The 13,972-nt window shown below is 40.7% G+C and overlaps 1 protein-coding gene across 2 annotated transcripts in view; it reads left to right on the forward strand.

Annotated features, from left to right (window-relative positions):
* tusc3 (tumor suppressor candidate 3) overlaps positions 1–13,972 on the forward strand; it is a 387,960-nt gene that overhangs the window by 261,257 nt on the left and 112,731 nt on the right. For both annotated transcript variants that reach the window (XM_072569980.1, XM_072569989.1), the window contains one exon: positions 1,980–2,043. In XM_072569980.1, the coding sequence (XP_072426081.1) occupies positions 1,980–2,043 (64 nt within the window). The remainder of the gene's footprint in view (positions 1–1,979; positions 2,044–13,972) is intronic.

Below are 13,972 nucleotides of genomic sequence, written 5' to 3' on the forward strand. Positions count from 1 at the left end.
CAGTCGCTCCACTCCTTCAATGTATGATAGTCCCACCATTCCAGGAATTGACCTCATGAACCTACTCTGTACTCCCTCGATAGCCAGAATGTCTTTCCTCAAATTTGGCGACCAAAACTGCACACACTGCTTCAGGTGCGGTCTCACCAGGGCCATGTACAGCTCTTAGCTCCTATATTTAATTAATCTTGTTGTCAAGGCCAGCATGCCATTAACTTTCTTCACTGCCTGCTGTACCTGCATGCTTGCTTTCATTGACTGATGTACAAGAACAGCGAGATCTCATTGTACTTCCCCTTTACCTAACTTGACTCCATTTTGATAGTAATCTGCCTTCCTGTTCTTGCCACCAAAGTGAATAATCATACATTTATCCACATTAAACTATACCTGCCATGCATCCGTCCACTCATGCAACCTGTCCAAGTCACCCTGAATTCTCATAACATCCTCCTCACATTTCACCCTGCTACCCAGCTTTGTGTCATCAACAAATTTGCTAATATTACTTTTAGTACCGTCATCTATATCATATTAATGTATATTTGAAACAGCTGCGGTCCCAGCACCGAACCTTGTGGTATCCCACTGGTCACCACCTGCCATTCCGAAAGGGACCCTGTTTATCACTGCTTTCTGCTTCCTATCAGCCAGCCAATTTTCAATCCAAGTCAGTATTTTGCTCCCAATACCATGTGTCCTAATTTTGCTCACTGATTTCCTATGTGGGACTTTATCAAAGGCTTTCTGGAAGTCCCAGCTACACTATATCCACTAGCTCTCCTTGTCCATCTTCATAGTTACATCTTCAAAAAATTCCAGAAGATTAGTCAAGTACGATTTCCCCTTCATAATCCATGAAGGACCTATCCTGTTACTGCTATCCCAATGAGTCGTAATTTCATCTTTTATAATTAACTCCAGCATCTTTCCCACCACTGAGGTCAGGCTAACCAGTCTGTAGTTCCCCGTTTTCTCACTCCCTCCTTTCTTGAAAAGTGGGATAATATTAGCCACCCTTCAATCTGCAGGAACTGATCCTGAATCTATAGAACATTGGAAAATGACTACCAATGCATTCATAATTTCTCGAGCCACCCCCTTAAGTACCCTGGGTTGCAGACCATCAGGTCCAGAGTACTTATCAGCCTTCAGACCTAACAGTCTATCCAACACCATTTCCTGCCTAATATAAATTCCCTTTAGTTCATCCATTCCCCTAGGTCCTTCAGCCACTATTACATCTGGGAGATTGCTTGTGACTTCCCCAGTGAAGACAGATCCAAAGTACTTATTCAACCCCTCTGCCATTTCCTTGTTCCCCATAATAAATTCACACGTTTCTGTCCTCAAGGCCCAATTTCAGTCTTAACTTTTTTTTTCCCTTTTCACATACCTAAAAAAGCTTTTACTATCCTCCTTTATATTTTTGGCCAGTTTGCCTTCGTTCCTCATTTTTTTTCTCCATGTATTGCCTTTTTAGTTATCCTCTGTTGCTCTTTATAAATTTCCCAGTCCTCTGGCTTCCCGCTCATCTTTGCTATGTTATACTTCTCTTTTATCTTTATATAGTCCTTAACTTCCCTCATCAGCCACAGCTGCCCTGGCCTCCCCTTAGGATCTTTCTTCCTCTTTAAAATGAACTGATTCTGCACCTTCTGCATTATATCCAGTAAAACCTGCCATTGTAGTTCCACTGCCATTGACTCTGTTGTCTTTTTTAACTTTTCTTAATCTCACTTTTCCTTTAACTTACTTCTTGAATTTCCAGTTTGTCCCCTCCTCCACCGCCTCCCACCCCCCCCCCACCCCCCACCCCCCAACACCCAGTACTTATCTTATTTAAATAATTCATATTCACCAGGTTCAAAGGTATAGCTTATATTTTGGAATCATCAAAATAAATACAAACTTTGTTATTTATATTCAAAGAACATTTTATCTCATTTTTCTAATATTTGAATTCATTATTTCTGCAGAGTTACATTCATGGAAGCAGCCAAGCTCAATTTGTTGCAGAGTCCCACATAATACTTCTGCTCAGTATCCTTTGAAATGTGTGTTGTAGAGTGGCAAGGTAACTTTAAAGCATGTGTGTTTTGGAGAGAAATTACATTAAAAATTATAAACTTTGAAATGTATATATAAACAGGACTAGAAAACAATTATAGGAAATTTGACAAATATCAAAAAATGCATTTATCGTGAATGATTGATATTCTAAATTAATGCTTATTGTTAGATAATTTTAACCTCTGTTAAACTTGGACATTACATGCACAGATTCTGTGACCCAATACTGAAAATGTATCTCAGTTTCTGCTAAATTCATATTGAGCAATTGTCTACCGTTGCAGTGGAAGGCCACTGACAGTGTGAACATACTTGTTCTGTTATTTTATATGTTCAGCTTTCTTGCCTTTTGGCTTGGCATGGAGAAATAAATCAGTTGGTCCTGAATACAACTAAACATAACTATATTTTGAGTGAAATGCAACTGTTCTTACCATGAAACAGTTAAGCAAACATGGAATATCAATTTTTTAACAAATATTTATTAGAAATGACATGGTTTGGAATCTAAAGAAAATCCAACTCCAGATGATTGTGTTTTCAGTTATTAATATTGATAGTTTTTTAGCACTTGATATGTTGGATGTTCACTTTTGTTTTCTCTTGAGGATTTCATAGTATCAGCCTCCATTTGCTGATCATTTATCCTATTGTTCCAAGATCTCAAACTGAGAAATATATGGCCCTCATCAGACTTGTTTTTGGGGGAATCAATTCAGGATGTGGAAGTCATTTTTGAAGTGCACTTTCTTGTGCCCAATTGCCCACTATCAGTGACTTGCTAAAGCCCTGGACATCTGCCTGAATCAAGTATGAAGTGCCTTGGATAAGCAGATTTCTATTTTTGAATGCTATATAAAATTCAGCGTCTATTTGGCAAACTTTGCTCATTCCAATCAGTCATTCCAATTTATTTATCACAGCAAACATTCCCTCTAATTCATTTTTCTTCTACATGGACCTTCAAGGTTCATGCATGGCAGTGACCTCCAGAACCAGAAGTCAATGCTGTCATCTGTATTGGCACACTAGTCACTGTATGTGGAATGTTGGTGTTGATCATAACTGTAAGCTGTCATTTTTGGTATTATACTCGCAAAACTACATTCTGTTCTTGACTGCATCCATTCTCTTTTGCAATAGCGTATGCAGTAGTCCAACTATGGTCCCCAGAGTATTGTAATTATTGAGTATTTTTGACTTTGTTCCTGGCAGTTTAACTCCTGGAACATGCTACATGACCCTCATTTAACATCTTTCATCTGAATTCAGTGGAAAGCAAGAATTGGCTGTCACAAAGTAACACGATGTTTGTCAGCAGTAGGTCACTGTTGGGGTCACTGAAGAAACTGTCCTCACATCTGGTAAGTCTATCAGTAGAGGGTGAGCCTAAGACAGTGAAGACACAAACATTCATTGCACTGCTTCTGGCTGCAAATACTTAAGTAAAGTCTACACATTCCTCCTGCTTCCAGTGACACCTTCAGAATCTGATCTGTATATTGTGATATATGGTGTGTGTGATCTCTATATGTTATTTTAGACTTTGGATTTATTCATTTATGGAATGTGGGCATCTCTGACTGAGCTAGCATTTATCTCTCTCCTTAAGTGCCCAGCGGGCAGTTATGGGTCAACTACATTGCTGTGGGGCTGAGTCAAGAGTGTGGTACTGGAGAAGCACAGCAGGTCAGGCAGCATTCGAGGAGCAGGAGAATTGGCATTTGGGGCATAAACCCTTAATCAGGAATGTGAGTTTCAGTCATATGTAGGCCATAATAGGTAAGTGTGACAGATTTCATTCCCTGAAGGACACCAATGAATGAGATGGGCTTTTCTGACAATTGACAATTGTTTCATTCATGGCAAGATTTGAACCCCGGTCCCCAGAATATTAGCTGAGTTTCTAGATTAATAGTCTAGCAATAATACCACTTGGCAATTGCCTCCTGGGTTGAGAAAGACACGATTATATTTTATGCAGCTGAATGAAAGACTACCTTGTTAAATAAAAAGAAAACAAAAATGATCTATCAAGCCAGATTTCAGTCTGGGATCTGACTTGTCCAGTAGTAATATCAGCTCAAATAATAAGAACATTTGAAGAAAGTCTTTTATGATTTTTAACTTATGTCTTTGTATCAACTCAGAAGGAATCATTGACTGTGGAGTCTATGACAATAATAGTGGGTGAGTCCCATGGGTGATTATCAGAAAAGCTAAAATCATCATGGTGAATCTCATTTGAAAGCTTGGACCAAGTTAATCCCAACCCTCAATTCGTTTCATTAACGTTTACAATATGTAATCTTTCTATTAATTTACAGTAACTTGAATATGGGAGATTAAAGAGTGATTTTAATGAGATGTTTCAGATCATTAAACGATTTTGTAAGGCAGAGTGAAATGTTCTTCTGTTTGGGCAATTCATAGAATCCTAGAGTTCCACAGCACAAAAACAAATCCTTCGGTCCAACTCATCCATGCCTACCAGGTACCCTAAATTAATCTGGCCCATATCCCTCTAAACCCTTCCTGTTCATGTACCCATCTAAATGCCTTTTAAATATTGTATTTGTACCAGGCACCACCATTTCCTCTGCCAACTCAATCTCTGCATGAAACAGTTGCCCCTTAGTTCCCTTTTATATCTTTCCCCTCTCACCAGTTTTGGCCTCTATTTTGGACTACCCCCCCCCCCCCCCCCAACCCTGAGAAGAATACCTTGGCTATTCACCCCATTAATGCCCCTTAAGATTTTAAAAACCCTCTCTCAGGTCATCCCTAAGCCCCCAAAGCTCTGGGGGGAAAAAATCCTCTAGCCTCTTTAGCCTCTGTCTATAGCTCCAGCCCTACAACCCCAGCAATATCCTTGTAAATCCTTTCTGCACCCTCTGAAATTTAACAACATCCTTTCCATAAAAGGGCAACCAGAATTGTACACAGTATTCTAAAAGTAGCCTCACCAATATCCTGTACAGCCACAACATGGTGTCTCCACTCCTATACTCAATGTTCTGACCAGTGAAGGCAAGCGTACCAAATGCCTTCTTCACTACCCTATCTCTCTGCGACTCCTCTTTCAAGGAACTATGTACCCACACCCCTCAGCCTCTTTGTTCGGTAACACTCCCCATGGTCCTTAATTAATCCTGTCCTGATTTGCCTTATAAAAATGCAGCACCTCACACATTTAACTAAATTAAACTCTGTCTGCCATTCCTCAATCCTTTGGCCCATCTGATCATGGCCCCGCTGTACTCTGAGATGATCTTCACCGTTCATTACACCACTTATTTTCGTGTTATCTGCAAATGTACTAATCCATACCTCCTATTGTCACATCTAAACCATTTGTGTAAATGATAAAGCACCAATCCTTGTGGCACACCGCTGGTCACAGGCCTCCAGTCTGAGCAACACTCTACCACCAGTCTCTGTCTCTTACTTTCAAGTCAATTTTGTATTCAATTGGCCAGCTCTTCCTGGATCCCATGTAATCTAATCTTACTAACCAGTTACCACGTGGAATCTTGTTGAAACTTTGTCCAAATAGACAATATCTATCACTCTGCCTTCATCAATCTTCTTTGTCTCCTCTTTAAATACTCAATCAAGTTAATGAGACATGATTTCCCATGTACAATGCCATGTTGATTATCACTAATTAGTCCTTGCCTTTCCAAATTTATGTAAATCCTGTCCCAGAGAATCCCCTCCAACAACTTACCCACCATTTGCGTAAGGCTCACCTCATTCTCTGGCTTTTCCTTACAACCTTTCTGAAATAATGTCACCATACTAGCACACTTGCTAATTCGTGAAAGTCAAGTAACTTTGAAAAGGAGACGAGCAATCCTTTACTAGAGTTAAGAGCTTATGATCATAACGTTAGTTAATGGAGAAACATGGTTTGGAAGTGCTGGGGCTTCCATGCTGAAGAATGGCAATGCATCATTCTTCTGGAATTTGTTTTTGTTTTTTCAGGAAACTTGGCTACGTCAGTGCAAGTAAAATATTTCCAAAGTATGCTACATGCAATGCTGTCTCTAAAACAGTAAGAAAAAATCTTACAGCTGACAAGATTAACCAATCCCACCCCCACCCCCCAAAAGGGTAAGACCTTAAGACCTTGTCTATTTACCCTATCTTTGCCTCTCTTGATTTTATAAACCTCGATAAGGTCACTCCTTCAGCCTCTGACAAAACAACGGCACTCTAAAAAGGAGGAAGAGAGACAAAGGCAGAGACCACTTAGTCGTGAATCAAACAAGAAAGAAAGCTACACTGTTATCTGACACAGCAGTGAATCTGCACAGCTACTGCCTTTGCTGTTTGAGTTCAAATATCTCTGACGTATTTTAGCAACCTGAGAAAGGTCCCAAATGTCTGTACCTCTGATTAGCTCAAAAACCCTGAAAGCTGAACTTCAACATCTTTTCAAAAGCCTATGCCATTACATCTGAACTGAAGTCTGATTTGAAGATTTTGCATCACTGTATGGCTGTCAGCATTTCAAGCTCCTTGAATAGGAAGTAGGTTACTGTGAGAAGTCATTTAAACCTTTGAGTTTATCCAGTTGGCCCAAAACGTATCCCCTCCCCATTTTGCCTTTTTTTCCTAAAAACGCAACATGCCTTCTTTGTAAAAAGTGTATTTCCTTGTTGTGTGAATGTGTTGTTTAGAATTAAAGGGACCTAGTTTAACTGCATAATATAGCATAGTTGTTAACCAGTTGTTCTACTTGTTTAAAGAATAAATTTTGTTTGTAATCAAGTTATTTTGAGTTTATAAAAGAAATGTTGTTGGTGTGCTTGACTTGAAATGGTAACTCTGCTTTCTCCCTACAGATGCAATTTCTGTTCTTGTTTCAGACCTCCAGTTCTTTGTTTTATAAAAGTATGTTGTTTCTGAGTATTGTCAGAAGTCACACAACACCAGGTTATAGTCCAACAGGTTTATTTAAAATCATAAGTTTTCAGAATGCTGCTTCTTCACCAGGTGAAGCCACTTAAAATTTTGTGATTTTAAATAAACCTGTTGGACTATAACCTGGTGTCGTGTGACATCTGACGTTGTCCACCCCAGTCCAACGCCTGTACCTTCACATCGTTTCTGAATATTGGTAATAAAGAAAAATAATTTGGTCCTTTTGATGATTAAACATTTTTACCAATGTTATAGCTCATACAGTGGTGGACTTTGATCACCAGCACATCCCCCCTGCCCGAGTCATAACGTTCAGAGTCATAACTTCTGATGTAATGCTTGCACCTGAAACAAAATGAATAAACTGAGAATGCAGATAGAAATAAATAAATATAATCTGGAAGCCTGTAGAGTCATGACTGCAGGATGACACAGATTGGGGCCTGAACCTTGAAGGACAGGAAACTAGATCATATTACCATAATAGAAAAGGGCCACCAAAATTCAAGAAACTAATATATGGAAACAGTTTGGATAAATTTGAGGGAGAAGGGTACAGGTCCCTTCATGGTAACCACATGGTAGTGTGGAACATCAGGAAGAAATACTAGGAACTTGTCAGAAAGGCACACTGACAATCTATGTATCAACTGGAAAGATCAAATGATCAAAGGTAGCCTAGATGAGGACTCATACAATGTTACCAGGATACTTTCTTCGAACACCATCTTCTGGCAGCAACCAGAAAGCAAGCTCTACTCGACCTGGTATTGTGAAACAATATCAAAATAAATAATGATCTCATAATGAATATGCCCGTAGTTAGCAGTGACCATAATTTGATTGGATTTTACATCTGTTTTGACAGAGAGAGAATGAGTCTGAGACTTTTAAAAAAAAAGCAAAATAGGGGCAATTATGATGGCATGAAAGCAAAGCTAGCTAAAGTGAATTGGCAAATTATACTAAAAGCTAGGTCAATAAAGATGGAGCAGCACATATTTAAGACATTTCACAATATTTCAGGATACACAAAATAGATACAAACTAATACATAAGAGAAAATGGAATGTACCCACCATCAATGATTAAATTACAAAAAAATGTGTAAATACAGGTTTTAGATGAGATGATTCTACAGAATACTTTTTTTTAAAAAAAAGCAATGAACAACCAAAATATCATTGAAGAGGGAAAAAATAGTTAGAGAAAACTAGTCAGAAGTATAAGAACAGTGAGAGTTTCTGTAAATATTTGTAAAAGAAAAGACTTAACAAAGCAAGCATTGATCCTTTGAAACAGTATGGAAAATTAGTAATGGAAAATCAGGAGATGCTGGATGAATCAAAAAGTTGTCACTCGAGAGAAAAATTACTTGTGAGAAATTTGATGCACTGGTTTAAATTTTCTAAAACTCCCAGTTTTTGGGATTGGACCCTTTGGGCTGGATGGCAAAATGTAACTTGTCTATTCAAAAATGGAGGAAAACAGAAAAACAAAGTTATGGACCAATTAACTTTATCTCTGTTAAGGAAAATGTTAGAAGCTTTTATTAAAATAACAAAGATGTGAAAAAGCTGGTATTGAACTGGTGTGGATAAAGTTAAAAATCACACAACTCCAGGTTATAGTCCAACAGGTTTATTTGGAAGAACTAGCTTTCAGAATGCTGCTCCTTCATCAGGCGGTTGTGGAGGTTAAGGTCATAAGACAAAATTTATAGCAAAAGAGTGTTGGCTGGAGGTCCTGTGCAGCAAATAAGTGTTGTTCGAACCTGTGCATGAAAATGTTGGCATATTGGGGTGCAAATCTGGTCCCAATGGCTGTTCCGTGTGTCTGGGTGAAGAACTGGTTGTTAAAGGTGAAAACGTTGTGGTCAAGAATAAAGCGGATGAGTTGTAGGATGGTGTTCGGAGATTGGCGATTGTTGGTATTGAGTACTGAGGATTTGCTATAAATTCTATGTCTTATGATATTATACTCCACAACCACCTGATGAAAGGGCAGCGCTCCAAAAGCTAGTGCTTCCAAATAAACCTGTTGGACTATAACCTGGTGTTGTGTGATTTTTAACTTTAAAATACCAAAAAGCGGTCACTTAAGAAAATCAGCCACAGTCAACATTTAATGAGAATAAATGGTAATTAGTGAGCATACTGAAAGCTTTATGATAAAATGCCATATCAAAGGCTATTGCAGAAAGTAAACGCTCATGGTGTAGTGGATAACTTTGTGATGTGGGTAGAAGATTGGCTGGCTAAGAGAAATCAGAGAGTAAGCATTCATGGGTAATTTTCCAGTTGGCAAGATGTAATGAGACAGGTGCCACGTGAACAATGCTGGAATCTCAACTGTTTACAATTTTTATAATTCACGTGGATGAAGGGATGGAAAATATGGTTGTGAAATTTACTGATGACACAAATATAGGTACAAATGTAAGATGTGAAGAACACTTTTCTACCTAACGATAAGGTCCTGGACAGTATTGCCAAACAAAGAGACCTCAGGGTGCAGATTCACTAATCCTGCAGGGGGATGGGAACCAAAATTGTAGTTCTATTATAGAAAAGGTTGAGAGTAGGGAGGTCCAAAATAAAGTTTCAGGGATGCAAGATGGCACTGGCAAGCAAGAAGTTGGTTTGAAGTGTGACTACTTCAACGCCAGGAGCATCCGGAATAAGGTGGGTGAACTTGTAACATGGGTTGGTACCTGGGACTTCGAAGTTGTTGCCATTTTGGAGACATGGTTAGAGCAGGGACAGGAATGGTTGTTGCAGGTTCCAGGATTTAGATGTTTCAGTAAGAACAGAGAAGATGGTAAAAGTGGGGGAGGTGTGGCATTGTTGGTCAAGGACAGTATTACAGTTGCAGAAAGGATGTTTGGGGACTCGTCAACTGAGGTAATATGGGCTGAAGTTAGAAACAGGAAAGGAGAGGTCACCCTGTTGGGAGTTTTCTATAGGCCTCCGAATCGTTCCAGTGATGTAGAGGAAAGGATCGCAAAGATGATTCTCGATAGGAGTGAGAGAAACAGGGTAGTTGTCATGGGGGACTTCAACTTTCCAAATATTGACTGGCAACATTATAGTACGCGTACTATAGATGGGTCAGTTTTTTGTCCAGTGTGTGCAGGAGGGCTTCCTGACATTGTATGTAGACAGGCCAACAAGGGGCAAAGTCGCATTAGATTTGGTACTAGGTAATGAGCCTGGCCAGGTGTTAGACTTGGACGTAGGTAAGCACTTTGGTGATAGCGATCACAATTCTGTTATGTTTACTTTAGTGATAGAAAGGGATAGGTGTATACCACTGGGCAAGAGTTACAGCTGGGGGAAAGGCAATTATGATACAATTAGGCAAGATTTAGGAAGCAAGGGATGGGGAAGGAAACTGCAGCAGGTGGGCACATTAGAAATGTGGAGCTTATTCAAGGAAAAGCTCGTGTGTGTCCTGGATAAGTATATACCTGTCAGGCAGGGAGGAGGCTGTAGAGCACAGGAGCCGTGGTTTACGAAGGAAGTGGAATCTCTGGTCAAGAGGAAGAAGCAGGCTTATGTTAGGATGAGATGTGAAGGCTCAGTTAGGGCGCTTGAGGGTTACAAGGTAGCCAGGAAAGACCTAAAGAGAGAGCTCAAAAGAGCCAGGAGGAGACATGAGAAGTTGTTGGCAGATAGGATCAGGGTAAAACCTAAGGCTTTCTATAGGTATTTAAGGAATAAAAGAATGACGAGAGTAAGATTAGGGCCAATCAAGGATAGGAGTGGGAAGTTGTGTGTGGAGTCAGAGGAGATAGGGGAAGCACTAAATGAGTATTTTTCAACAGTATTCACTCTAGAAAACAACGATGTTGTCGAGGAGATTACGGAGATACAGGCTACTAGACAAGGTGGGATTGAGGTTCACAAGGAAGAGGTATTAGAAATCCTGCAGAGTGTGAAAATAGAAAAATCCCCTGTGCTGAATTGGATTTATCCTAGAATCCTCTGGGAAGCCAGGGAGGAGATTGCCGAGACTTTGGCATTGATATTTAAATCGTCATTGTCTACAGGAATAGTGCCAGAAGACCGGAGGATAGCAAATGTGGTTCCCCTGTTCAAGAAGGGGAGTAGAGACAACCCTGATAATTATAGACCAGTGAGCCTTACTTCAGTTGTTGGAAAAGTGTTGGAAAAGGTTATAAGAGATAGGATTTATAATCATATAGAAAATAATAATTTGATTAGGGATAGTCAACACGGTTTTGTGAAAGGTAGGTCGTGCCTCTCAAATCTTATTGAGTTCCTTGGGAAGGTGACCAACAGGTAGATGAGAGTAGACTGGTTGATGTGGTGTATATGGATTTCAGCAAGGCATTCGATAAGGTTCCCCACAGTAGGCTATTGTACAAAATGTGGAGGAGTGGGATTGTGGGAGATGTAGCAGTTTGGATCAGTAATTGGCTTGCTGAAAGAAGACAGAGGGTGGTGGTTGATGGGAAATGTTCATCCTTGAAATTTACCCTGCAGCTGTCCATTGCTGCCTAGACAAAACTTCTTTCCTGGTCTTATCTATCATTGTTACCCTTGTGGACCAATACAACTGGATCTCTCATCTTCCACTATAATTTCGTCTTGAGTCCTGAACACGTCTGAAACCATGACACCAGACAAGCAACACAGTCTTCTGACTATTGCACTTGGTTGCAGAGAACTATATCTATCCCAATGGACTATATTATTCTGTACTACCACAATGTTCCCAGTTCCTCCTTCTGTTTAATGGCTTCCTCAACAATAGTGTTGTTGTGAGCTTGCTTATCCACACTCTCATCAATACAAACTGAATGTACCTCAAATCTATTGGACAATTGTAAATTCAGACGGTCCACCATTTCTATCTTCTGCAGAGTGAATCCCAAAGTCTCAACAACCCCTGTTCGAATGTTCAGAAGAGTTGATCTACTAAGGTTTAGAGAACTTTCCCTCTTGTGGTTTCTAAGTACAGAGCTATTGACGCCACAGGCTTGCCCTTGAGGTGCAATTCTGTGCAATTGTACTATAAATGACTGTCCTTACTTTTTCAGCATTGTGTAAAGTTCATACAATGAAAACATAAGGTAGGGCACTTGGCAGGATAGCGGCGATTCAGTAGAACTGTCATGGACGGTTCTGCCGAACAGCCAAGGCATATTGGTGTTTTTTACCATGCCTGGCCAACTTATATGGAGGAATTGTTAATTTAACAACTTGAAGAACACATTTTCGTTAATAATTTGAAGTGGGAAGGATGCTAAAAGGAAAAGGAGCAGGCGAACAGCAGCAGAAAGGACACTACCCTATAGCATTGGGGATGCCAGAGGCCGCCTCTGAACCCCCAGAGGACCTGACTGACTTACAGGAATTGGCAGCGATGGAGAGCCTTGCCGCGAAGGTTGAGGCTACGATCAAGGTGATCCGTGCCCAGGTCCAACCCATCGTGTCCATGCTGCAGAAGCATGAATGGGAGCTCCAGGGCAGATGGAGGAGGTGGAGGATCGAACCACAGTCTCGGCAGCGGCGATCAAGTCCTCGTCCGGACAGATCCAAGTGCTGGAGCAGGAAGTGTGGGCCTAGCGAGATCAGGTCGATGACCTCAAAAATTGTGGTCGGAGGACGACTCTTCGGATAGCCCGGCACCTCGTGGGTGAAGGAGGTGGGCAGCCAGTTAGCTTCTTTGAAAACTGGCTTCCGCAGTTCTTGGGCCTTCAAGTTGAATCCAGACAGCTGTAGATTGAAAGGGTTGCAGTGCACAGGTCCAGGACGATACAGCACCCCCCGCCTGGTCCTCGTACACTTCCTTACAGGGACAAGTAGAGAGTGATAGAAGCCTCCAGATTACTTGGGAAAGATCCACAGGCACTTCTGCACAAGGGGTCAAAAATCATGTTTTCCAGATTTCTCAGCTGCTGTAATTCGAAAGAGGAAGTCCTTTGATGAAGTTAAAAAGAGGCTGAGGAACCTGGGCATCCAGTACTTCATGAGATACCCCACAGTGCCACAGTGCTCCATTTCAGCCACGAGGACTCAGTTTATGCACTTGACTCGGCGGATGAAGTCGAGAACTTTGTAGACACTTTAAAATAGTCCAAATGGTTTGAAGAATATGGTTAATGTTTGTCCTCTCTTCCTCTTTTCCCTGACTTTTCCCTCTTTCCCTTTTTTTTTCTCTTTCCCTAATAATTAAAAAAAAACTTGGAATATGTTGTCCCTTTTATAAAGTCATAGAGATGTACAGCATGGAAACAGACCCTTCGGTCCAACCCGTCCATGCCGACCAGCCGTCCCAACCCAATCCTAACTGGATATTATCATTGAAAATTTTGTGGGTGCCCTTTGTTGTTTTCCCTTTTTTTTTTGTTTTCTCTTTTAGTCACAGGTAGGGGTGACATGGAGTCAGGGATGGGTGGAGTGCTTATCCTGACTTTGTCATCTTTTGGTGACTTAAGGATCATCTCCTTGTTATTTACTTTTTATTGCCTAAGACTGGGGCTCAGTCCGGGGTGGGATTTCAATTGTCTTTTGGATCCAACAGTGGACAGGATGCCTTGAGGGCCCCCATCTATTTCTTCACAGACCAAGCATGTGGCTGACTTATGCAAGGAGTTGGGACTGGTGGTCATTTGGAGATGTCATCACCCTACTGGCAGAGACTTCACCTTTTTTTCAAGCCCACACAGATGTCACACGAGGATTGATCTCTTTCTGGCTCCCTCAACCCTTTTGAATTTGATTATGGGTTTTAAAATTGGGATATAGCTATCTCTGATCATGTGACAGTATATTTGGATGTTAAGGCCAAGAGTGAGGGGCTAGGTTTGCAGCACTGGCATCTGGACCCCTTTCTCCTTAAGGATTCCAAATTTGTGGAATATGGTTTGAGGGAGTTTCAGGATCTTTTGACTGTCAAGTTGGGCATGGCTAGTAATCCATCTATGCTCTGGGAGATCGCT

This window comes from Chiloscyllium punctatum, chromosome 1 (assembly GCF_047496795.1).
Source record: "Chiloscyllium punctatum isolate Juve2018m chromosome 1, sChiPun1.3, whole genome shotgun sequence".
Lineage (NCBI taxonomy): Eukaryota > Metazoa > Chordata > Chondrichthyes > Orectolobiformes > Hemiscylliidae > Chiloscyllium > Chiloscyllium punctatum.